Here is a 27,370-nt window from a genome sequence, read left to right on the forward strand (position 1 = left end):
CATCAAGCTCGACGACCGCATCAATGAGCGCAAGGCAGAGCACCATGCAGAGAAACGAAGTCCTACTTGCACCCAGTCATCTTCCATCTCCATCCTACAACCAGCAACTCCAGATGTGGTTCCCAGCGCAGCAGTCCTTGGTCCAGCACCCACTGAGGAACCCATGCAACTGGGAGGTGGTCGTCTTACTCCGGCCGAGCGGACACGCCGGCTGCGCCTGCATCTCTGTCTGTACTGCGGCCGTGCTGATCATGTCATCTCCAAGTGTCCTGCTCGACCTGCAGGACGTCCGACCTCCACTGGAGGAGCATTCACCGTGGGCCAGTCTACCGTCGAGGCGTCGCCAGGGCGCCTTCAACTGAAAGGTACACTCGCCTGGGAGGAGAACTGCCTTAATATCTGTGCACTTGTTGACTCTGGGGCAGATGACTGTTTTTTGGATTACAACTTTGTTAACCTGCATAACATCCCTGTGTTCTGTCTTAAGGAGGCCAGAGTGGTTCGTTCGCTCGACGGGCGCGTTTTGGCTCACGTTACTCACCAAACCGAGACACTAAAATCATTAGACCAAGTAGAATAACAGACCACTGTGCCACCCTCATCGATAATATATTCACCAATGACTTTGATAACAACACCATCAGTGGCCTGCTAATTAGTGACATCAGTGATCATCTTCCAGTGTTTACAATCTACAATGAACATTATAAGAAAAAACAGGCGGAGGCAAAAAAGACTTTTCAAAGATTGCGTACAGAGGACAACATCCGTGCCTTCAAGATAGGTCTAGAAGAACAAAGTTGGGAGAGTGTCTACAGTGCAACAGATGTGGACGAGGCATATGACAGCTTCCTTGGTACTTATATGGAGCTCTACGATAAGAACTGCCCCTGGCAAGAAAAGCCCAAGAAGCAAAAGAAAAACCAGCAGCCATGGATGACAAAAGGACTAAAAAACGCCTGTAAGAAGAAGAACACATTATACAGGACATTTATCATTCAACAGACTAAAGAAGCAGAACAAAAGTATAAGACATACAAAAACAAGTTGACAACTATCTTGAGAGTGTGTAAGAGGGAATATTATAGTCACGTACTAAATAAGAACAAAAATAACATGAGAGCAACTTGGGGCATCTTAAATAGTATTATAAAGAACAACGTTAAGAAAGCAGACTATCCTCCCTATTTCATGGTTGGAAACACTTACAGGAATGACATGAATGCGGTAGCTGAAATGTTAAATGAATATTTTGTAAATATTGGACAAAAACTGGAAGAGGAAATTCCAAAACAAGACACAATTGATGAAGGGATTGATATTATCGATAGGAATCTTAATTCTATGTTTCTCACTGCTGTAACCAAAAAGGAGATCACTGACATTGTTAACCATTTTAAGGCAAAAACATCAACTGATTGTCATGGAATCGAAATGGAAACAATTAAAAGGGTCATCAATGAGATCGCAGACCCGTTAACATATATTAGTAACTTATCATTTCAGACTGGAATATTTCCAAGCAAAATGAAAACAGCCAAGGTGGTTCCAATTTTCAAAAAAGGAGACAAACACCAATTTACAAATTATCGACCAGTTTCCTTGTTACCACAATTCTCGAAAATTGTGGAGAAGCTATTTAATAATAGGTTGGACAAATTTATTAATAAGAATGAATTATTGGCAAGTAGTCAATATGGTTACAGAGCCAACATTTCAACTTCTATGGCACTGATGGAAATCACGGAGGAAATCACTACTGCCATAGACAACAGAAGATGCGCAGCTGCAGTATTCATGGATCTGACAAAAGCCTTCGATACAATTAATCACACTATTTTAATTTCAAAATTAGAAAGGTACGGAATTAGAGGTTTAGTCTTAAATTGGGTTAAAAGCTACCTAGCAAAGAGGAAACAATTTGTAAAGCTAGGAGAATATACATCTGGGAGTCTACACAATACGTGTGGAGTACCACAGGGGTCCATACTGGGACCAAAACTGTTTAACTTGTACATTAACGACATTTGCAAAGTAACTAACAACTTAAAATTGGTCTTATTCGCCGATGATACCACTGCTTTCTGTTCTGGTGAAAGCACACAAGAACTCATTAAAAAGGTCAAGGATGAAATGGTCATATTAAAGTCATGGTTTGACAAGAATAGATTATCTTTGAATTTAAGTAAAACTAAAATAATGCTATTTGGTAATAGTAGAAAGGACACGTACGACCAAATACAAATTAATGGAACGGATATTGAAAAAGTGGAAGAATATAAATTCCTTGGGGTTATAATAGATGAAAAAATGAGTTGGAAATCTCATATTAAATATATACAGCAAAAGGTGGCGAGAAATATCTCTATATTGAATAAAGCAAAATATCTTCTTGATCAAAAATCACTCCACACTCTGTACTGTTCCTTAGTATTTCCATATCTAACGTATTGTGTGGAGATATGGGGAAATAACTACAAAAGCAATCTTCACTCACTCACTGTACTGCAAAAAAGATCTGTGAGGATAATTCATAATGCCAAGTATAGAGAACATACAAACCCTTTATTTTTAAAATCACAGATATTAAAATTCGCAGATTTAGTACACTTTCAAACCGCTAGAATAATGTATAAAGTTAATAATAACTCGTTACCCAAAAATCTAATCAAGTATTTCTCAATCAGAGAGGAGAAATATGATCTTAGAGGAAAATTAAACCTAAAACATTTATATGCGAGAACAACGCTGAAAACCCATAGCATTTCCGTGTGTGGAATTAAATTATGGAATGGATTGAGTAAAGAACTCAAACAATGTACAGAGATGAGCAAATTCAAAAAACAATACAAGCAGTTGATGTTTGCCAAATACAAGGCAGAAGAGTCCTGATTGTTCTGTCAGGTTTGTTATTTTATTTTATTTATTTTTTTTTTTATTTTCTATTTTATTTTATTTTATTTTATTTTTTATTTATTTAATTAAATTTTATTTGTTATTTATTTATTTCTATTTATTTATTTATTTATTTTTTTATAATTTTCTTTGTTGTGTTTAAAAAAAAAAAAAAAAAAAAAGCTTTGTTCTTATTTATTTATTTATTATTTAGTATTGTCATCATATTATCATTATTATGAATGTTCTCTCTTTTTTTGGGGGGACGGTTATCTCACCGTTATCTATTATGTGTTATCCTGACTATCACTGAAAACATGACATGGAATCCAGGAAGTGAACTACATGTACTGTACTAGATGTAGAATGGATGGGGGGTAGGATTAAATAAGCTTTGCTTCTTCCTACTCCTTTTGGACATGTGGAACTGTCAAAAAATGATTCACGAGATGTATTCCATTGTAACCTTCATGTTCAAATAAACTAAACCAAACCAAACCAAACCAAACCACTTACCCTAAGAGTATCCGGTAATCATTTTGAGAAGCTGAGATTCTTTGTAGTACCTTCTCGTTCGGCACCTCTAGTCCTAGGCCTCACTTGGCTCAAGATTCACAATCCTTGTATTGATTGGTCTAGACTTGCTATTACCAATTGGAGTCAGTACTGCCATTCCCACTGCCTCCGTTCCGCGTCCGTTCATGCACCCTTGGCTCACTTTTCACCCACTGAACAGATTGACCTTTCTCAAGTTCCAAAAGAATATCATGACCTCAAGGAGGTATTCAGTAAGGACAGGGCTATGGAGCTCCCACCCCATCGACCTTATGACTGTGCCGTTGACCTCCTACCAGGAGCTAAGTTACCCACCTCCCGACTGTTTAACATCTCCAATCCTGAACGCGCAGCCCTTGAAAATTACATCTCCACCTCCCTTGCAGCCGGACACATTCGCCCTTCCTCCTCACCTCTAGGTGCCGGGTTTTTCTTTGTGGACAAAAAGGATGGTTCATTAAGACCATGCATTGATTATCGGGCACTAAATGACATAACCATCAAGAATAAATACCCACTTCCTCTTATTGACTCCGCGTTCTCCTCACTTCACTCCTCTGTCATTTTTTCTAAATTGGACCTTCGGAACGCGTACCACCTAGTCAGAATTAGAGAGGGGGACGAGTGGAAAACGGCATTCAACACCCCTATGGGGCATTTTGAGTACCTAGTTATGCCGTTCGGCCTCACTAACGCCCCCGGAGTGTTTCAGAATCTGATCAATGATGTGCTACGTGACATGCTAGGCCGCTTTGTGTTCGTGTACTTGGACGACATCCTGATTTTTTTCCCCTTCCCTTCATGAACACATACATCACGTTAGACTAGTACTGCAGCGACTCCTGGAAAACCGGTTATTTGTGAAGGCGGAGAAGTGTGATTTTCACTCCGAGTCGACGTCTTTCCTGGGGTTCATTGTGGAGAAAGGGCGACTCAAGGCTGATCCGGCTAAGATACAAGCCGTGGTCGATTGGCCCACTCCTATAACAAGGAAGCAGCTGCAGAGGTTCCTGGGCTTCGCCAATTTTTACTGTAGATTTATTCGCAACTTTAGTCGAGTCGCAGAACCTCTCACTAAGCTTACATCCGTTAAAGTCTCATTTGTCTGGACCCCAGAGGCAGACGCGGCATTTAAAAAGCTTAAATCCTTGTTTATAAGTTCCAACGTCCTCACCCATCCTGACCCCTCTCGCCAGTTTATTGTGGAAGTTGATGCCTCAGATTCCGGGGTCGGGGCCGTGCTCTCACAACGTTCTTCCACTGACCGTAAACTCCGCCCCTGTGCCTTCTTTTCACGCCGTCTCTCACCTGCCGAAAGTAATTATGACATAGGCAATAGGGAACTGTTGGCCGTCGTCTTAGCCTTACAGGAGTGGAGACATTGGTTGGAGGGCTCCACCCACCCTTTCATGGTATTTACTGACCACAAAAACCTAGCCTACCTCCGCTCCGCACGACGACTTAACCCTCGCCAGGCACGGTGGTCCCTATTTCTAGCTAGGTTCAATTTCACCATTACATACCGCCCTGGCTCTCGTAACAGTAAACCGGATGCCCTCTCCAGACTCTTTTCCCCTTCTTCAGAGATCACTGAGGCTGAACCCATCCTTCCACAGACCCGGATCCTGGGCGCTCTCCAATGGGAGGTTGAGAGCAGAGTGACAGATGCCCTCAAGGACATTACCCCCCCAGCGAAGTGTCCACCTGGCCTGCTATACGTCACCCCTACACTGCGCTCGGAGGTGCTGACCTGGGCACACAGTTCCAGGATTGCTTGCCATCCAGGCTTCCACCGCACCCTGTTCCTGCTTGGTCAACGTTTTTGGTGGCCGTCCTGTCGAGTGGACACGAAGCAGTTTGTGGCGGCCTGCCCAGTGTGTGCACGCAGTAAGGCTTCCCACCAGGCTCCGGCTGGACTTCTCCGCCCACTCCCATTACCCCTCCGCCCTTGGTCACACATTTCAGTGGATTTTGTTTGTGGACTGCCCCCCTCTGACAACAACTCTGTGATCTTTACTATAGTTGACCGTTTCTCCAAGATGGCCCATTTTGTTCCCCTCCCCAAACTCCCATCTGCATTGGACACGGCCAAACTTCTAATCCTCCATGTTTTCCGCCCCCATGGCATACCTTTGGACATTGTTTCCGACAGGGGCCCTCAGTTTATCTCTGCCGTGTGGAAGTGTTTTTGTGAAGCCCTAGGTGCAACCACTAGCATGTCTTCGGGCTATCATCCGCAATCAAACGGACAGACAGAGAGAACCAACCAAGACCTGGAGACAGTACTCCGCTGCATCTGCCACCAACAACCTGCTTCATGGGCTACACATCTTCCCTGGGTGGAATATGCTCACAATTCCTTGGTCAGTTCTGCTACAGGTGTTTCCCCATTCTATTCTGTGTACGGCTACCAGCCCCCAGCTTTTCCATCCCTGGAATCTAATGTGGCCGTTCCCTCTGTGCTCCAGCACCTACGCCGTGTCCGCCGTGCCTGGCGCAACACCAGAGCAGCCCTAAGACGCACTTCAGAGCGGAACCAACGTCTAGCGAATCGCCACCGCAACCCAGCTCCAAGTTATAGACCCGGTGAGAAGGTCTGGTTATCATCAAAGGACATCCCTCTGGCAGCTACTTCCAAGAAACTGGCCCCTAGATACATCGGCCCATTCACAGTGGAACGAGTCATCAACCCTAACGCAGTCAAGCTCCAGCTCCCTGCATCTCTTAATATCCATCCTGTTTTCAATGTCTCCCGTCTCAAGCCAGTCTCTACTAGTCCTCTCAGCCCTCCAGTCAGGTCACCTCCTCCTCCTAGGTTGGTCGACGGCCATCCCGCTTATTCTGTTAACAAGATCCTTAACTCTCGGAGAAGGGGTAGGGGTTTCCAATATCTTGTAGAGTGGGAGGGATACGGTCCAGAGGAACGTTCCTGGATTGGCGGTAAGCTTATTCTTGACCCCTCTCTAATTTCTGACTTTCACAAACGGTTCCCTGACAAGCCTGGTAGGCCGCCAGGAGGCGTCCGTTGAGGGGGGGGGGTACTGTTAGGTTTGTTTCATTTTGGTGTTGTCACCTTTTGACCTGTGTTTCTTTTTAGATCCCTTCACTCCCTGAGTGGGCGGCGCCACGAGGCACACCTGTAGCCACTTGGTCATCAAGGGCTCTTAAGCCACATGGCTGCAGGAGGAGGACATGGGATTGTTACTACTGGTTTGCATGCTGCCCGCGAAACACCAGTTTGTTCGCTCCTGTGCTCTTGGCCTTATGATTGCTGTGTTATTTCAAGGTCTGTTCCACGTGCTCCTTGCCTCCTGTGACGCCGTCTGCTCATCAGTGAGTTGTTGCCTTTTTCCACGGTGCCTTTTTGTTTTACTACTTTAGTTGCACCGTCTACCTCAGTTTGGACACAGAACTTTTTGCTATTCCTTTGTTACTTGATTCTTGCTCTACGGAATTAAAGATATTATTTTTTGACCTGGATTGTGTCTGGCTCTGCATATTGGGATCTCTACCTGACTGCACGTAACAGGGATGCTCCCATCAGGGTTTTATGCTGCCGATTCAGACACCGATCATCCATGAGTGAAATCCTTCGATAGCGATCACATAGGTTAAGTTTACATTTTTAAATGTACTATAGGCTATACGATATGAAAAAAGGAAGCATAAAATCACCTTCATTTCGACAAAAACATATTTGACTTACTTTTTCAAGAGAATGTATATCACTGATTCCAGAGGACGAGACGCCTTCTGTAAGGAGACTTTGGATGTGAGAAGACACAGCTTGAAACCCGGTGTCCTCCACAGCCGACGAAGGCCGGCCCTCCGTTCCCATGAATCCAACCGCTTTTCGGGCTATCCGCCTTAGACCTCTGACGGCCACGCACATACGGACTAGTGTCCAGCGTTTGGCCTTATTAGCCGCTGCTCAACCGATGATCACATCGCGATCCTCGAAAACTCGCCACACACCCCGCCAAGTGCAGCGACAGGTAAGTCCCACATGGCAGCCATGCTTGTTTTGGCTTTGGCACGCCTGCACAGTGTGAGGGGAAAAGTGGGCGGGAGACATTCGCTTTCAGGCTGCATGCTGGCAATACTTCAAGCCGCAGGTGATTGCCGTTGAAAGGCATTTATCGGCATGTGCCGATTGATCACATGCGTTTTCACGGAAAACGGACGATTTTGATCAGTGGCCGATCCATCGGAGCATCTCTAGTAAAATCATTTCATAAAATCATTCCATAAAACACAAAATAATTCTAAAGTCACCCATCATCCACAATCCTCATGTGAGACATGAACACATATCTCTCTCTTTTCAGTACCTTCTAAAGATATAAACAGAGGCAGGTAACAAGTTTTCTGGTTTTCTATCCGTGCTGTGAGCGTGTAGTAACAGGTACATTCATGATAACATGTCATACTTGTAGTATTTTGGGAACTTCCTTCCTGGGTGCATTGATTTCACATAGCAACATAGAAAGGAACGCCACACCTAGCGTCAAAAACAAAACCACAGCAGCAGTGGCGCAGCTCCAATATGTAGCGTTACCTTTGGCTAGTGGGCTGAGGCGTTGCGAGCGAGTGTGTGAAGCTAGTAGCTAGCCGGCTAGTAGCTAGTGGCGAGGTGTCACTACACCAGTAACGTAGTTCTTGGGTGTAACAATGTGGTTCATATGCAGCTCACATGATGGAAATGGAGCCTTTTTTCCAAATGCATACCATTTCGTGCATTATTAGCTGCCTCTTTTTACGTGTTTTTATATCTTCAGAAGGCACAGAAAAGAGAGATGTGTGTTCATGTCTCACATAAGGATTGTGGATGATGGACAATATTGCAAAAAAAAGTGCACTTTTGCTTTAATTTTAGTTATGGGGGCCACAAGATGGCAGTGGAAGCTAGAATTGTCAATTACTGTACTGAGTTTCACCTCTTTTTTTCCCTCTCCTTAGTGATGGAGGCCAAACGGGCATCAGTCACTCCCGGACCATTAGCAGGAAGTTGGGGAATGTGAGTTATCTCAGGCGTAAAAACAATCATTTAGAGCAATGATAGTTTAAATGAAAGTCCTTGATTGTTACTGGAGGGGGGGGGGAAGTCAGGTTGTCGCCGTGACAACCAGCATGTGCATGCATATGTATAGTACACCGTGGGAATGAATTAAGCCTCTCTTGCTTCAATTTCTACATAATGCATGAGCTAGTTTAGTCCCATGCACGCACTTCTAACGTGGAACGCTCCATCGTTCACTTTGAGATTGGAATATGGCGCCTATGATGAGGTGCTGAAGTCTGATTGATTGTGGCGTTTTATCACCTTAAGCGGGAGGGGGAGGGGGGAGGAGAGGCGGGCCGAGCTCCAGCCGTGTAAAGCCGTCAAGGCGTGTACATTTTTGTGACAGAGCGTCCCGTCTCGCCCGCCATTTTGACTCATCACGGAGGATATCGAGAGCCAATTAAAGACGATGCCGCAGCTTCTTCTCGTGTTTGGAGGGTAAAGATAAACACCTCGGCCTGCCACTAGTTGCTAGGCAACCTCTCCCCTCTCCTCCTCGCATGTGTGACCACTGTCAACGTGTGCTCATTGGACTACGACAGAGTTGAAGCTTCTGAGTCCACGCTGACACTGCACGGCGGCCATGGATGACTTAAAGGGCCATTGTGCCCGCTGCATGCCTTTCATGACAGCTCAAGAACAGACATGCATCAGTTCCATCGCCGCTGTCGCCTCCGCTTGTCACCAATCAGTCAGCGCCAATTTGCGTCCATCTTTTCCCCACACCTGTCAATCATCAGCTGCCATCAGTACTTCCTGTGAGGTGCCCTCAGGAGACAAGACTGCCATGATTGGTCTTGTTGTATGCCAATACGCCGTGGTTGGTCACTTCCTGTTGGAAAAGATTGGTCCTTTTGACTGACTGGGGGTATTAACTACCAGTTTTCCATGTTTTTTGGCTCATTTCCTTGCTTTTTTTTTCACCTGTCATCCACATGCCAACTGTCTAGGGATATTTTGGCCCAAACTGTAGCCACACTAGGCGAGAAAATCTGCACATTTGTTGTCTTTTAGAATGTATTTTGGAGTGAAAAGTCCACCTTAAACCCCCTATGTCCTCAATTTACCATTATTGTTTTGGTACATTTTCCAGAAATGACTTTCTTTGGGCTTGTGATTGGCTGAGGTAGCCTGTTACTGGCTTTCCATCACATAGACATACTGTAGCCCTCCATCCACCTCTGGAAACACTAAGCTTGTCCAACAACACAAACAAAGATGGAATATACACATAGAAATGTAGCCTCCAGCTTCTATCGATCTACACCCGGGCCTCCCTGCTTCTCCACCAGGAAGTCCCCATGAATAAATCATGGATCAGCTCAGCACGCATAGAAGGAACATCCAAAAGGTGGGAAAACGGCAGAATGAATGTGTCTCTCTCTCTCTCGCTCTCGCTCTCTCTCATGTCATCTTATTGACTTTTCCAGATGAGTGACCTTTGCGTCTGTATTATGCTAATCCCGGGAAGAGGCATCGACATTCCGGAGGCTTGCGTGCTCACTGGGTGCGCGTTGGATCGGAGATGTGGACTCCTGGGATTGTAGCTGGTTGATTACGTTGGTTGCCATGGTGATGCACGGGTTGGGGAGCATAGATATCTTTTTTGCGCTTGGGAAAGGTGGAAATCGTCACCTTGGAGTCTTATGAATTATGGCTATTGGATGACTGGATGACAGAATTACGTAATGCATTGGCAAACAGTAAAAAAGGTGAAAAACAAATCTGTATAGAAGCACAAATGAACTTGAGTCCGTCGCTTTGTTTTGTGGTTGTTTTTTTATGTCACAAATAAGACAGAGCTGCCTGTGAGTGCTTAGAGACGGGGGAGGGGCTCAAACAACATATGTCTTTACAATGATAAATTAACTTTCATCTATCGCTACGCTTTGTTTTGTTTTGTTTTGAATGTCCCAAACCAGACGGCGCCGTCTATGAATGCTTTTAAATGGGGAAGCAGCCAAACAACAAACATGTTTACAGTTACAAATGAACTTTCTTCTGTCGCTTCTTTTCTAGTTTTTTTCAATGTCACAAACAAGACAGAGCTGCCTGTGCGTTTTCTTGTTTTGACAAAAATGTCACAAACAAGACGGAGCCGCCTAAGAGTGTTTTTACAGCTGCACTCGCTGCTTGTCGAGAAGAGCGATACGTGCATTCATGTCTCCAAAAGTCTCTTCACTAGATTTGTGGCTGGTTGCTTTTTTGAAAAAGATGATCAAGATGGATCTGATCACTCCAAGTTGCTAAGTTGGCAGCACTGATCCCTCCCGCTACATTTTCTTCTTCTCTGGCAGACCGGGTGCGTGATCATGTGTTTATGAGTCAGGGCGAACAGGTTGCGCCAAATCTATTCAGAAAAAAGTTCAATAAATTAGAATAAGTAAAGATGTAAAGGATAAATAAATCATATTTGGACAAAACGCTTGATAAATGCGTGGTGAATAATGTAGATGATGTAGATGAAGCAGGGATGAAAGAAGAAAGTAAGAGTGTTTACTGAGCATCCAGAGGTGCTGATGCTGGCAGACGAGAGGCGGGAGGCTTGTTAACGTCCATCAAAGGGGCCTTGAACTTCCTGAATTTGATGACTTGTTTGTTTTGTCCCCTACATTTACATATTACACCTCCACTTCCTGTCCAAAAAGGTCACATGTTGACCCCCCTCCCTTCTCATAACCAGTTGCGTGCTGGAATGGAGCAAGGTTTGAATGATTGATGTCTGCACGTGACGTCAAGGAAGGATGTCTCACTCCCACGAGTATCTTCAGACGCTTATAAAATAGTTGATTGGGTCTGACCTGAGCGAGAATCAAGTTTGCCTTGTGTGTCTTTGCACCCCCACAAAGAGCTGGATGAGACATGATTGCATCAAAGCTCCCCCAGTGGGAGGTCATGTCTCTCTCTCTCATTCACACACACACACACACCCACGGGTGCGGAGTGGTGGGGGGAGTATAGGATCTGGATGCATGTACCTGTGTGCAGCAGCAGGAGGACGTGCGAGGCATAAAAACAAAAAAAAGGGGGGAGCCGGCCCAACCCTTTTCCTTCATTAGCGTCCGTCTGTCAGCAAGAGGCCCCAGCTGCATGGTTGCCCGGCAACTGGAACCCTGCTCCGGCCAATCAGAACCACCGCATGCAACAGGAGGTGTACATGCAACACAGCTTCTTCGTATCTTACCGATAACTTTCTGCTTCTCAAGACCGATATGATACCGATAACTGATAACGTTTTTATATCTACTTTTTTCATTTAGATGTAAGTGTAGTTTGTGCACACCTGGAGGTAAGAGGAGCCACCTGCTGTGGCCCAGCAAGGTGCACTGTCTTCGGGCACATGCTCCGAGCAGCTGGTGTGATGCCACGGCGGTCTCTGGCAAACCTTTTGCACTTTTCAAAGGCAGCGGCGCTGGCGTTTCAGCTGGCTGATAAGGTTTTTTGTGTGTTCAATGGGTCCAGCTGCAATAAGACTCCCCCCTCTCTGTAACTTCCATTGGTCACTCGCGATGAACGAAGCTAACACGCTACATAGTTGCTGAGTTGACCTCACATGACGTGGCTCAACCCCGACGAAGAGCAATAAAAGCAGGGGAGTTGAAATGTGGCCCGCAGCACAAATAAAATAAAAAAAAACTGCACAAAGCAGAGATAAAAAGCTGAAATGTTGACACTAACAACTAACAACACAAATGAAAAATATTTACATATAAATAAATATGTTTAAAACTTTTTTTTTTAGCCTTTTTCCAAAATTAAAAAATATATATATATACACACACAGTAGCTATACATGAAAATACTAGGGTGTCATGAGACACTAAGTTGACGAGACAAGATATTATCATTTTGAAGAAAAGTACTAAGAAAAAATATATGGCAATATATTGCAATCTACTAATATCATTTCTACTACGTTACACTCCTCTGCACTCTGTGTGTATGCTAGCGGCCCCACCTACACCCACCGAGACAAAGAGAGCGTTGTTTTATGGAACAAGCGTGCCAAGGTGCTGAAAGCAATGCACAGCATGAATCCTCTTCGTGCCTGTTTGGAGGAATAAGACATGCATGCACATATGTTGATTATCCACTTCATTTTCATTTGTGGTGCGATTCATTTAGTTATCGTTCCCTCGAAACCTTTTTTTTCTGAACGAGAAATCTTGTCATGTTTTAATCTCACGAGCCCTTGTGACACCCCTAGAAAATACATAAAGTTGTGGAGTTTGAGAGAGTGCAGTTCCTTGATTGGCGGATAGCGCCTCCCCAGTGTCATTTGTTGACTTTCACGTGTTTAAATACAAGTTTCTTGTCTATTTTGGGGGAGGGGTTGAAACAGGTCATAAAAAGTCACCTCAAGATGGCTGGCCCCCTCCAAACCAGCACACCCGCGCTTGTATGAAAGATTGTGCCTTTATAGGTATTCATGAACACAATATGGAGCGAGCATGGCGACACCTGCCTACCTGATATTGATTGATAATCAATAATCAATTGGAAGTATTGAGTTAGCCCACCTGTAAAGCTAATAGTGTTAGCCTGTGTATTTCAGCACCATGGACAGTGACACACACACACTCTTCCTGTTTTTGGCTGAAAAGAAGACACATGGCGGTCATATGGGGGCTGACGTCATCACGTTGTTACCACGGCAACCGGAAGACACACACAAAAGAGAACAACAGACATGTAAGTGCACGTGTCTTCCAGGAGATCAGATGCTACAAAGTTAGCATCGCCATGTTAGCATTGTTGGTGTTCCTCGTGCTCTTCCTCCTGATTGGTGGACGCCTTAATGAGGAAGAAAAGCTCAGCTGTAACTTTAAGACGCCCCCCCCCCCCCCCCCCCCCCCCCGCAGCTCAATGGTCTTTCCCATCTCTGCTCCTCTTCTTCTTCCTCCTCCTCCTCCTCCTCCAGCGAAGCGAACGAGCCATGACGCCGTGATCGCTGCGCGTGCGTGCAGCAGCGGAAACCAAATGTCGTGGGCTTCGTGGGCACGGGCGCGCGCGTGTTCGTGACCATGCCAGCAGCAGCAGCAGCGGCGGTGATGATGTGGGGGGGCCGGCCGCGCCTTCCCGCCGTGCGGACCCACCACTGACTGATTGACTGGGTGGGAGGGAGGCGGGGGGGAGCTTTTTGGACAGGAAGGTGCGTGTACGTGGAAGCCGCAGTCATCAGCCTCGTGAACGCGCAGGGAGAAAAGGTGAGCTGTGTGTGTCGCGCGCATTTGACCTACATTGTTTCGTGGACGCTCAAGGTGATTGTGTTCGTGCGTGACATTGCGGGAAAGGGGGGAATGATGTAATGCACTTGAGACAATAGCCGAGGATGGCCTCTCCCCCCCCCCCGCAGGTTGCCGATGTGTGTTTTAATGAATGAACACGCGCGCGCGCACACGCATGCTTTGGAGGGGTGAATGGCTGCAGGCGAAGACGTCATCTCTTTTTTTCACTTTGCACGCGCACACGCACATAGCTAGAGTTTGTAGTTAAGGCTTGTGTGCGTGTGTGTGTAAGTATTGAGACACAATAGTGCAAATGTGCACTCTCTTCTAGGAAGACTGTGTGTGTGTGCGCACGCGTGCATGTGCGTGTGTGGCCATGAGCGAGTTCTTCCACACCACACTCATCCAAGCACAGACTTTGCCACGTTCCTGAATTGTCCAAAATGTCTGAGCAGGCCACAAGCAGGGCCCTCTAGTCCAACTTCCAAGTGATTGATGGTGTCATTATCGGCAGCACGGTGGCTTAGTGGTGCCTCACAGTCAGGAGATCGGGTTTGAGTCCCCGCTTTGCGTGCTCTCCGAGTGTGAATGCTTGTCTGTCTGTGATTGACAGGTGGCCATCTTACCATTCATCCCAATGAGACAATTCTACCATGTGTCCCAGTACTTACATGATACAAACAAAGCTTTATTGCCTTTTTCTTCACTTTGCACTCGAATCAATTTGTTGCTTAGCGTGACCTTGCTGCAAGAGATTGTGGGTTTAACACACACACACACACACAAGGACACCAGTTTTGGGACCCTTCCAGTAAGTAAGAAGTGAGCCATGTTTGTCAGTTCTTCCACACCACACTCTCCAAACCAGTAACTTGTTTGCCAGATTAGATCAAATGAGCACGTTTCTGGCCTTGCAGCAGAGAAAGACTCGCTGAAGGTTTGACAGACTTGACAATGAACATGTGACCGTTTGACGCCTGACTTTTGTGAGCATTCGGCACCGTTGAATCGCAGACATTTTAACTAAACAACATTTTTGCTTTGTAGGAGAGCAAAACTTGCTTCAAGGAAAAGTGCACTTTTTGGGGGAATTTAGCCCATCTTCCGCAATCCTTATGTGAGACATGAACACACGTCTTTGTCTTTTCTGTGCATTCTAAAGGTATAAAAACAGATAAAAAGAGGCAGCTCATGAATGCATGTAATGGACGCACCTTGGCTGCTTCTTTTTATGTGTTTTTGTATTAGGGCTGTCAATCGATTAAAATATTTCATTATGTATCATATATCATATGACCTCATTGACTGCTCACTTCTTAAAACAAACAAAAAACACTCGTTAGTGGGACACTCGTATGCCTTACCACTGTATAAATATCCGTTTAAAAAATACCGGTAGTGCTTCAATACCTTCTCGCTCCTCTCTGGCAAGTCGACGACAACGTAGTCCGTGACAATGCGATGCAATCACAGCGACAGTTGATCCAAATAACTTTGGTCTTGTTGTGAGAGCCACCTGCCAGGCATTTGAAGCTACATTTACCAACCACAATACCCCTTTCGTTCTCCATTTCTGATCAATATTTGCTACCGCTTGAAGCTACACGGTGACAACTACGGCGTTGGCCGAGCGTCAAGCAGGACGTGCGCACGTTGATTGTGCATCAAAAAAAAGTGCTGCTAAAGGAAGCTTCTGTTGACAGCACTGATGTTTATATCTTTAGAAGGCACATGTGTTCATGTTTCACATGAGGATGGTGGAATAACACCCCTATAGTCATCTTTGCACCCCGATTCTTCATTGTTTACAACTCTTATGCTGCAGGGACTCGAAATGGGCACTAGCTAGCGAGCTAACCAGCCAGCCTTGAATGTTATTTCTTGAAAACCTAAGAAGCCAAAAACGTCGCACTTCCACACGGGATGGGAGAATAGCTTTTTTTCACTCTATGGCAGCCATGGCTGACTTGATGGCTTCATGCAGTGTTAAGGTAATGTCGTGTAAGCTAATGTCTCAATGTTTAGCATCATTACTGCCACCCGTATTTCCGTATGTTTTGACAGACGGCAGTCTAGCACCAAACAGCCATCATTCATTCATTTGTTGCTGAAAAGGCACGATATAGCGAGGGAGAGATGATCAAACCGTGATATTGCAAGGGACGACTGTACTCTCGTCGCTACAATATCACACCAAAACACAAGAAAGGAAATAGAAATCAGCAGAAATGGAGGAAAAGATCCTTTATTCTCAAGTCCCAATCCAAGTACGTGTGCAAGCAGCGGTTATTGGGCCGTGGAGATGAGCGTGTTGTACCGTAGTACCTTCAGAGTTGAAAGACATCAGCCTCTGACCTCAGCCATGTTTGCCGTAGGAGAGGAATCGGAGCGCGTAAGGAGTTTATTTGATGGCGTGAGGCTGGAGCCACTTGACTGGTTGTGTTGTTGGCAGGCTGCTGTGTGAATGAGTGTGGGTGCACTCAGCAATCTGGACCGCTATCATTCACAGAAACACACACGTACTGTAGACCTCCGAAGCACACTGCTGCTGCTGCTGGTCGACGTACAGGAGTAGCATGACATGACATGACATCACCAGGATTGTCTGGCCTCGGCCTTGGGGGGAGCGCTTTAAATGCCAAGCAGTGCTCCATTGTGAAGTTCTCTTGGAGCTCGATAAAGTATCGATGATCTTAGTCCTCCACATTTAACACCAACACACATCTTACATTACACTACTCAGAAGACTGCTCAGAACCCTGCGCTGTTGTAGTGGGCTCATGTTGCTTAGAAGACTGCTTAGAAAGGACTTGGGACCCTAATTAGAACCCTACTTAGAGAGACTACTTAGAACTCTCCTTGGAACCCTACTTAGAACAGTACTTAGGACCCTACTTAGAAGACTGCTTAGACACTACTTAGAACCCTACTTAGAAAAACTACTTAGAACACTACTTAGACCCTACTTTGAGCCCTACTTAGAACCCTACTTAGAAAACTACTTAGAACACTACTTAGAACACTACTTAGACCCTACTTTGAGCCCTACTTAGAACACTACTTAGAACACTACTTAGACCCTACTTTGAGCCCTACTTAGAACACTACTTAGAAGACTATTAAGAAACCTATTTAGAACAGTACTTAGAACCCTACTTAGGACACTACTTAGAACACTACTTAGAAGACTAGTAAGAACCCTACTTAGAACAGTACTTAGAACACTACTTAGAAGACTATTAAGAACCCTACTTAGAACTGCACTTAGAACCCTACTTAGAATACTACTTAGAAGACTATTAAGAACCCTACTTAGAACCCTACTTGGAACCCTACTTAGAACCCTATTAAGAACCCTACTTAGAACAGTACTTAGGACCCTACTTGGACACTTAGAACCCTACTGAGTAGACTATTAAAAACCCTATTTAAAACAGAACTTAGAACCCTACTTAGAACCCTACTGAGAACACAACTTAGAGGACTATTAAGAACCCTACTTAGGACCCTAATGGGAACCCTACTTAGAACCCTACTTAGAACAGTACTTAGGACCCTACTTGGACACTTAGAACCCTACTGAGTAGACTATTAAAAACCCTATTTAAAACAGAACTTAGAACCCTACTTAGAACCCTACTGAGAACACAACTTAGAGGACTATTAAGAACCCTACTTAGGACCCTAATGGGAACCCTACTTAGAACCCTACTTAGAACAGTACTTAGGACCCTACTTGGACACTTAGAACCCTACTGAGTAGACTATTAAAACGCTATTTAAAACAGAACTTAGAACCCTACTGAGAACACAACTTAGAGGACTATTAAGAACCCTACTTAGAACCCTATTAAGAACCCTACTTAGAACAGTACTTAGGACTCTACTTGGACACTTAGAACCCTACTGAGTAGACTATTAAAAACGCTATTTAAAACAGAACTTAGAACCCTACTGAGAACACAACTTAGAGGACTATTAAGAACCCTACTTAGAACCCTACTTGGAACCCTACTTAGAACCCTATTAAGAACCCTACTTAGAACAGTACTTAGGACCCTACTTGGACACTTAGAACCCTACTGAGTAGACTATTAAAAACCCTATTTAAAACAGAACTTAGAACCCTACTTAGAACCCTACTGAGAACACAACTTAGAGGACTATTAAGACCCCTACTTAGAACCCTACTCAGAACGCTGAGCAGATGGTGTCGTCCCCCACAGAACATCATGTGTTCTTAGGAGGACCTTTGACGAGCGCTAGCTGGTCTCAGCAGGGAGTCGCGAGGCAGTGGGTGCTGTGATATTGATTCTTCATGGGCGGCAGCGGCGATGAGTTAAGGGGCTGTCACGGCGGCGGCGGGACAAAGGGCGATTGCATGCGGCGCGTACCTGAAAGCGTCAATTAGCGATGCCGGCTGAAGGAGATGGAAATGTCAGCCGTCTGCAAGTTGTGCCAAGAAAAGGGCAGACCTCTGAACGGTGGCGCCACCTTCTGCTTAAAATGCACGGTAGGAGTTGGCACGCTGTCCAGGCTCAACAGCTCGCGCTCACACGGCTAAACGTTGGCCGAGTGGGGACCTGGTGGGAGTCTGACAAATCCTGCCAGAACACGTTGGGACACAGGCTGCCTAAGGCATCCAGAACCCGGCTTTTCCATGAGAATGGACCCGGTGGTGGAGCTTAGGAGCGTTCTTGTTGGCGCTAGAGCGGCCATTTTGCTTGTTTACAAAAGAGGATGCCTCTTCTTTCTCAGGTCCTCGGGGAAAGCTTCCACTGTCTCGCATCGCCGTGGCGGCACACATTATTACGCAAGCCAGCAATCGGGTCCATTAAACACCACCAGCGTGAAATGTAGGCCACAGCTGAAGACGCCACACTCGCTCTTGCTAACGGTGCACACGCTGATAGCACCAGAAAATATTTTGTGTTCACTTCACCTTGCAACAATAACAACAATAAGAATAATAATTCCATTCATTTCTTTCTGGGAATCACAGCAGCATAAAAACGTAACGCTAGCATCAAATCATTTCTTCTTCTTATTCAGCGCTAGCTAGCGCTTTTGTCTCAACGTGCTCCCTTGACTTCTAGCGTCAAATCCAACCATGCTTCCACAAATAATTCATTTACGACATCATCAGAATGAAATAAACAGTGGCGGCAGAGGCTGAAACCATAAAATACTTTACCGAAAACGTTTCCATTTGAATAGCCCCTATTAGGCGCTATTTTGTCATGGTTTGGCTGGTCCTGCCACTTACACTCCGGAGCGACTGACTATACTGTATATACTGAATGGTTTTTTTTCACACTAACAGCCACAAGAGGGCGCTCTAGGCTCGTGTGCCAGTATCTGCTGCTCCTCTCACTCCTGTGCCACTGATGTACACATCAACATAAAGACACGTGAGAAAGACGCAACACAAATGCCCCCAAAAAGAAGTCATGTGCAAGTCAACTCGTTATGTTATGTTGTTTAGGTGGTACTTGAATGTGAATAACTGCTAATAGCGCCTATTCCTTCACGTTACCTTAGCAGGCGCCTAGCTAGCCTGTTGTTCTCACTTGTGTTATTACTATAACTTGCCTTTCAAAGTAAAATGTCTGTTCTCGGTCTCTGATTTGATCAAATACATTTCCCCCCAAAAGTGCAACTTGTAGTCCAGTGTGACTTGCATGTTTTTTTCCCCTCTTCGTTGTGCATTTTTGACTTAACGCCCGGAAAATGCGAATGAATGAGCGAAATTCTTTCATCCCATTTCCCAATGAATGTAATAAACGACTGGACAATTGAATATGTTCATTTGAATGAAGTCATCTATTTATATTCATTGTGTTTTGGCACACGAAAAATGACAAAAGAAAGTATTGTGGGCCTGAAAAAGAATAGTCAGTGCCAATTGAAACACATGAATTTGAATGAAATCGTCTAACTGCTTATATTTCTTTGGTTTGGTGCACCAAAAATGGGCATAAGATGTGTAAATTAATATTAATATATAATATAAATATAAAAATGACATATTCTAGGCCAGGAAAAAAATGTCAAAATGAAAAGAATAAGTCAGTGGAATTCTTTTGGAATATGTTCACAATTGTAACGAATGATCGGGCACGCTAACATCCTCATTTGAATGAAAGAACGAGCTTCATGTGCTTCATTGATCGGGTTAGCATTGGGTTATGCTAGCATCCAAACACCGAGCAGCGTGCTGACTTGTTCTTCCTGTTGTGGCGCGCGTGCAGCGGCGCCAGGATGATGTGCGAGGTGATGCCCACCATCAGCGAGGACACAGCGCTGAGCCAGCGCGGCTCCCAGAGCGGCTCGTCGGACCCGGACTCGCACTTTGAGCAGCTGATGGTCAACATGCTGGACGAGAGGGACCGGCTGCTGGACACGCTGAGGGAGACGCAGGAGAGCCTGGCGCTGGCCCAGCAGCACCTGCAGGACGTCATCTACGACCGCGACTCGCTGCAGAGGCAGCTGAGCTCCGCCCTGCCGCAGGTACGGCGCGCTTTTTCTAGCAACCTGGTTTCTGTGCAGCACTTTGACTGACCGGAATTGGCTTCGGTTGTTTCCGGAGCGTCTTCTGTCCATTTTGTGGAATTGATTGTGGAGTCACGGCGTCCTGGAGCAGTTGCAGTACTGGGCTGCAGCCTGCAGAGGCGCTGTTTGTCCCATCTGCACTAGAAGAAGATGTTTTTTCTTTGCTCAGCTTATGGAAAATATTCCAGTTCATATAAAAGTTAATACAGGAGTGTCCACAGTCTGAAGCTTATTATTATTATTATTATTTTTGTTTAAAATGTAAAAAGTTAAATAAAAATACATCTGATTTTTTATTAAAATAAAATAGATTTTTACGTTAGATTTAAAATGAATATAAAAATTGAGGGCTGTCCAAAGTCTGCAGCTCATTTTTTTAAAATTAAAAAATAAAGAAAACATTTTATTTTTATTTTTATATTTTATTTTTATAAAAATAAAATCTATATTTTTAATGTAATTGCATTGAAATTTGTATTTAAACAATATTTTTAATGAAATGAAATGACTTTTTAATTTGATTAAAAAAAATAGAATAAAAATAGATTTGATTTTTAAAATTAAAATAAAATAAAATAGCTTTAAATTACATTTCAAATGAATATAAAAATGGATTCAGGGGTGTCCAAAGCCTGACATTTCATTTTTATTTTTAAATTAAATAAAATCATATTTTATTTTTTTTGTAAATATGACATTTATTATGAAGATAGAAATCAATTCAGTGGGTGTCCAAAATCTGTAGGAAGTTTTGAATATAAAATTGCAAAAAAATATTTTCAAAAAGTACAAAAAAAATGAAATATTATTTAAATGATTTACTTATCTAAAAGTAAAATGACGTTTTATTTTCATCATAATATTATGTAAATCAACAGTGTTCCATTCAGAATATTGTTATTAATACAAGTAACTTGATTTGACCTTGATTGGAGTTATTTGCGGTGGTGTTACGTACAAAAACAGCGAACAATGAGGTTTGAACAGCCGCGTATTGCTTTTCCATCAAGGGAGTGTCATCCAGTCCCGTCATTGGCTGTTTGTGGCTAACGCTAGCTGCAAGGATGTGTTAGCTAGCGCAGCATCAGGCTACAGTGATGCGATGTGATGCTTTGGTGGACTTTAAGGAGCCTTAACGAGGACAGTAGATGGCTTGCAGGTTGGTGCGTGTGCTCGTGTTCTCATTTGCCGCCCGCAGCGCTAACGTCTCACGTCGCATCCCCCCCACCCCGTCTCCTCCATCCATGTCCCAGCGCGACCCCCGGCGTGACAGCCTGGCGTCATGCCGACAAATGTGTGCAAACGTTGTGGAGAAGCAAGAAAGAAAGGCGGCATGGCGTTAGCGTTAGCGTTAGCGCTCATGCTGGATCACGTGCATGTGACATTGCTGCCACCCCCCACTCAGTCGTGGAATCATTAAAGCAGCCTTTGCTTCCCGCTGATCCACATCTTTGTCATGTGAAGGCCCAGCAAGCCACGTCCACATGATCAATCATCATGTGACTTGATCACATGTACAGTATGTATTAGCACGCCAGCGTGCTGGGAGCACCAAACGCTCTCGATGACATTTGGATTTCCTAGCAGGCGAGCGGAACGCCAGCCGACCTTTGTGACCCCAGGAGAGTGCCTATTTGACTTGGATGTCGGGTACACGTACACGTATGTCCCACTTTTCCGCCTGGCGGGCGTGTTGGATATTTGTTGTGGGCTAACCAGCGCTTTTAGGAGACAACCGGTCCGACTTCGTGAGGGACGGTACCACTGCGTGGGGGGGTTGGGGGGTGCGTGACGAGGACAAGGACAGAATGTGGATCCAATATGGCCGAGCGGCCTGCTCTTATCACTCGACTGTGTGTGCCTGAGAAGACCCTCAGGGCTGTCAGCTGCTCAGCATCACATGACCCTCCTCCGTGATGACTGTCATGGATCAGCACCTTGGACATCACATGACAAGCAAAGCAAAGCCCGATGGAGATGTTTGCTCATGAACGAAACCCACGATGACGATTCCGCACTGTTTATGTCCCCACAGGCCTGCAATCCATCGGTGGCTGTGGGCGGGCGGCTCAAGGGCCACAAAGAGAGAAATGCATACAGTTTCCAAAATAATACATAAAGGTAGTAGAAGTATCACCAATTCAGGTGATGATTTCATTCAAATGACCAGAATAATTGTTAAAACATTCCACTGATTTATGATTTTTATTTACATATTCTTTATATCTTCTTTAGTCAAATGTACACATTTCACGCCTACTTTTTGTGCACCAAAAGTACATAAATCAATTGTGAACCTGATAATAAAGAATGGACGTAATGAACTCTTTCTGCCGTTTGAAGGTGGCGCATTAGCTAACTCGCTAGCCGTTAATCACAGCCTGGCGTCCTTCCGAGGGGCGTGTACCATCACTTCCTGTATGGCGGCGGTGGCGGGAAGACGGTGTAATTAGCCTTGCCACGCAGCAGATGGGAAACGGTGTCATGAAGGCTTTTATTGTTGATAAACATGTGAAGAGGAGCAGATCAAGCTGGATGGAACATAAGGCCTCCAGAACAAAGTTTGGGGAAAAGTACGTTGGCACACTTGCTACAACGTGAAGGAAAGGATGCTAAATGCTAACACTCGCCTTTGAACACTGTGACAACCGCTCTTGACAAAGCTAACGGTCATTAGTGATGTCTTGTATTGTATTTATTTTCTGTTTAAAAATGAACGGCCCCGTGCCACACTTGGTACACGGCTATGCTAACTGTGCCGCGTTAGCATAGCCAATGTAGCAAAATGAGAGCCACTTTTTGGGCATGTTGGTGAGCTAATAAACATGTTAAAGATGAAACGGTACAGCTTGGAATAGGTACAGTTAGCGTGGTGGTGTCCAAATTGTGGCTCACGGGCCATTTGTGGGCCTGCTGCATATTTTCAAAGAAATAGTAAACCCGTATCGGAACATTACACGACCTCGTACGAATGATTATTGCCTTGTCGAGAGCAGTTGGTGGAGCATTAAAGTGCTAGTGTTAGCATTTAGCATCCTCTCCTTCGTGTTGTAGCATGAGTGCCATCTTAATTTTCCTCCAACTTTGTTCTGGAGGCTGATGTACAAAATGAATGTGTGCCATCCTACTTTTCCACAAACGCTGCTCTAGAGGTGATGTAGCAAAATGAAAGGCATCTTTTGCCATGTTGATGAACTAATAAACATATTAAAGAGGAGCAAATAAAGCAGGAATGTAATTTGGATGGCTTGGAAGGAGACGGTTGGTGAGGTATAGTTAGCGCATCGTGTCCAAAGTCTGGCATTGGGGCCATTTATGGATCTGCTGCATATTTAAAACAAATATTCAACCCGCGTTAGACATCACACTCATGTGTGTTTGCTTTGTCAAGAGCGGTTGTTGCAGCATTAGCGCGGGCTGGTGTTAGCAATAAGCATTTAGTGTTGTTGGATTTTTTCACCTATGCTCATCTTATTTTTCCACAATCTTTGTGGTCTCCCATCCTCCTGATCACACTGCCTGGTCCCGAGGCCCGTGTAGCAAAATGTTGCCGTTGTTCGGGGTGACAAAGAGGCCGTTTGATGAGTGCCGTCGGGCCCCGGCATGTGAGCATCAGCGGTTCCCGGTTGTCCAACCTGATGTTGTTGTTGCTTCTCCTTTTGGGAATCACAGGATTTTTATATCCGCTTCATACACCACCAATGTTGCTAATTTTAGAGCTGCTGTTTGTCACAGCTCCCCCTGGAGGATGGATTAGTAAACACTCCTTCCACGTCAAGCTAGTGGATGTGAACGCCACCTTCTTGCCGCTAATGGACACCCAAGTCACCTCGTCTTGCGAGAAGATAAAGATCTCCGCTACGAGGGTCCACGGGAGCTTCTAGCTCGGCAGGCTGACACACAGCCGTGTGAGGAGGAAGCGCAGGTCGCTCCAGGAAGCTTTGATTCGCCACGCTGCCACAAGCATAGCGTGTGTCCTAAACCACCTTTCACAGCCACATGCTAACGCTAACCGTTTGCACGGCCAGCATGCTCATTTCCCACAATCCTATGGAAGCCCAATGCAAGATGGCGGTAGCTAAGGTCAAAGGTCACGCCACTGCAAAATCTTTGAAGGTCATGATGATCTCTGCTGAGGCAAGAACACGCAGCATTTCTCATCCTGTGTGCGCCTCAACACCCCAAGCAGGATGGGCCTGGGGGGCCCCAAGTAAGATTTGTTCCGGGGGGGGCCCCAAGTAAGATTTTTTCTGGGGGCTTCAGGTGGAATTTGTCCTGGGGGGCCCAAAGCAGGATCGCAAGTTTTGTCCTGGGGCCGCAACCAGGTTTTGTCAAGGGTGGCTCCAAGCAGAATTTGTTCAGGGGGCCCTAAGTGGGATTTGTCCTGGGGGGGTGGGGATTTGTTTAGGCTCCCCAAGCAGGATCCCAAGCTGGCGATTCTGGGGGTCACAATGGGATTTGTTCTGGGAGCCGCAAATTGGATTTGTCCTGGGGTCCCTAGCTAACTACAAAGACTTATCAGTGTGTGGAGCCCCCTGGTGGCGGGGCGGGGGGTAAGCAGGGAGACAGGCCTGTGGCGTGAGACGTCCTGTTGTCCTAAATTTGTCTTCCAAGGCGTCCTGTTGTCTTCTCTTCAGCAGAGCGTATAAGAATAGCAACAAAATGTTTTATTTTCAACTCTTTTTTGACAGATGGTGTCATGTGACATGTCCACAGTCAGTGTCGTTTTTTTTCTGTTTTCCCACCCAAAGTAGGACTCCATGCTCCATAGATCCTCTATTGGGGAAGAGCATGTAGTGTGACAAAGGGCGACCTCCTTAGTCTTGATTTGTTGTTGTTGTTCTTCTTCCGCTGGCTGACTCCCTCCATCCTCCCCACCCAGGGGGAGGATGCAATCAAGAACAAGTGTTGTGTGTTATTGGCATCAGCTGATCCCCAAGGCCCGCCTCCTGCCCCACTAGCCCCTCCTCTTTGGTGTTCACGTCACAAAAAAATGAGGTTAATGAATTATTATTATTATTGCGCATATCAGGAACACTTAGATTGAGACAGCTGCACGTTACTCATTGTCTTCCTGTTTGTTGCTGCTATCTTGTGGCCAGATCATGTTATTACATCCACCCCAACATAAGATAATTATTCATTTTTATGCATTTTCACGACCAATATTGACTAATATTGATCCGAACAAAAGGCCTTCAAGCGACCGAAATATCTTTCATTATATTAATATATACTAGTTACATGCATCCGTAATACAGTAATGCTTCGCTATGTCGAGGTTTTTCATGTAACAATGAATAAATGAACGCTGTTTTGTGGTTGACTATGGCCTATTATTAGCACAAAACCACAAGACAAGTTATATGTAGTACTGTTATGAGACATGACGCTACGTTACATTAGCTTTCACACTGCATGCAGACTGGCTATTAAGCTAACATGCCATGGCAGATATCGAGTGGAAAAAAGGTTCTCCTCGCGTTCTGTTTATAAGTGGTACGTTATTGTCGTCTTTGTCCTCCTTCCCCACTCTGTTTGAAACACATTTTCAGTTTAGAATAAGTAAATTGGGCAGGCTAAGCAAGTAGCTCGCCAGCTTCCTATGCTAGCGGCAGCCGCCTTTTGTCCCTGCAGTGATCCCGTAGCCTGCCCACGTGACGTAAACCCAGAATAGAGTAAAAGTGACTTTGTGGGTGTTAATGCAGGATTTCTATGCTCAAACTTCCAAAATATTCTGTTTATTAACATTGACTCATATACCGCTGAAATTAATTTAACAGGGTCGGGTCCGGTTCGCGGTAAACGAGGGATTATATTACTTGTGTCTAAGCTTTTACATTCCTTTTATTTCTCCTAACTCTGCGGCGGCAAAACATGTTTTTTTATTAACATCCCTTTCAGCTGTGTAGTTGTACAAATACAAAGCACATAGAACTCAGTGTCTTGTTGTTAGTGGTGCTGTTGCGGTGTCGATGTTGGCCACTAGAGGGAGACATTGAACTGAAGATGAAAAAACACTTGAAACAAGCTCCACCAGTGAGGTTGTGCGTGTTGATGTGTCAGTGAAGAATGTATGAACCCTAATGACAAAATACTAACCACATGTAAGATGTGTGAAGGTGATTTTGTTTGGTTGAGGTTTCTTTTGTCTGCTCTTCGGTGACTTTATGAACACGTTAAAGCTGTCTGGCTGCGCACCGTGTGGCGCATAATGTGGATTTATGTTCTTGGCTCTGTGCTGGGAGAGCTCATCTTGAAGACTTTTAAGTGCGTTAGCGTTTCTTTCCTGTGTCTGTGTGAGGCATGGGGGCGTTAATGAGGAACTTATGAAGCCTCGCAATGAGCCACGAGGCTGAACTTGCAAATCAAGTCGGAAGCAATCGTGGGAGGAAGAAGAGGCTTTGTGTTGCACACGCTGCAAATAAAATTTCAAAGGGAGGAAGATGCTAAACTCTTAAATGATTGATGGCGTCAATATCCACCCAGACATTTTTTTTGTTGTAGGCGTCAGCCGCCCACTGCAGGGAACACTGATGGCTGCAAATCAGATCATCAAAATATTCCAAACAGCTCTCCAATTACTGTTGCTGTGGTTACTGGCCGGTATTTGGCTTTAATCGGCACGTGTAAGTAATCAGGATGGCCACAAGAGGGCGTCAGAGACTTAAATGTCACATTGGTATTGTTGCCAATGTCTAGCTCTAATCATGTTAATTAGTGTATTTAGAAGGTGGTGAACAGGCTTTCTATGTCTTTTGTCTTATTTTCTCTTATGTCTACTATATTGGGTAATAGGAGTGTAAAGGTGACTATAGGGGTGTTATTTCATGTCCAGAGGGCTCTAATCATGTTAAAAAATGTATTTAGAAGGTTGTAAACAGGTTTTCTATGTATTATATGTCTTATTTTCTCGTTCTTATTATGTCTACTATATTGGCTAATTGAAGTGTAAAGGTGACTATAGGGGTGTTATTTCATGTCTAGAGGGCTCTAATAATGTTAGAAAATGTATTTAGAAGGTTGTAAACAGGTTTTCTATGTATTATATGTCTTATTTTCTCTTATTATGTCTACT

The 27,370-nt window shown here is 44.8% G+C and overlaps 1 protein-coding gene across 11 annotated transcripts in view; it reads left to right on the plus strand.

The window, feature by feature from the left end:
- Positions 1-13,402: 13,402 nt before the first annotated feature.
- ppfia2 (PTPRF interacting protein alpha 2) overlaps positions 13,403-27,370 on the plus strand; it is a 63,690-nt gene continuing 49,722 nt past the window's right edge. For 6 of the 11 annotated variants that reach the window (XR_008573781.1, XM_054799891.1, XM_054799901.1 and 3 more), the window contains exons 1-2: positions 13,403-13,719; positions 19,992-20,250. Coding sequence is in view for 10 of the 11 variants with exons in the window: in XM_054799891.1 (XP_054655866.1) it covers positions 20,002-20,250 (249 nt within the window). In the remaining variant the exon portion in view is untranslated. The remainder of the gene's footprint in view (positions 13,720-19,991; positions 20,251-27,370) is intronic. The other 5 variants (XM_054799893.1, XM_054799892.1, XM_054799894.1 and 2 more) reach the window with 1 other exon arrangement.

The sequence above is a fragment of the Dunckerocampus dactyliophorus genome, chromosome 15 (genome assembly GCF_027744805.1).
Source record: "Dunckerocampus dactyliophorus isolate RoL2022-P2 chromosome 15, RoL_Ddac_1.1, whole genome shotgun sequence".
Taxonomy (NCBI): Eukaryota; Metazoa; Chordata; class Actinopteri; order Syngnathiformes; family Syngnathidae; genus Dunckerocampus; species Dunckerocampus dactyliophorus.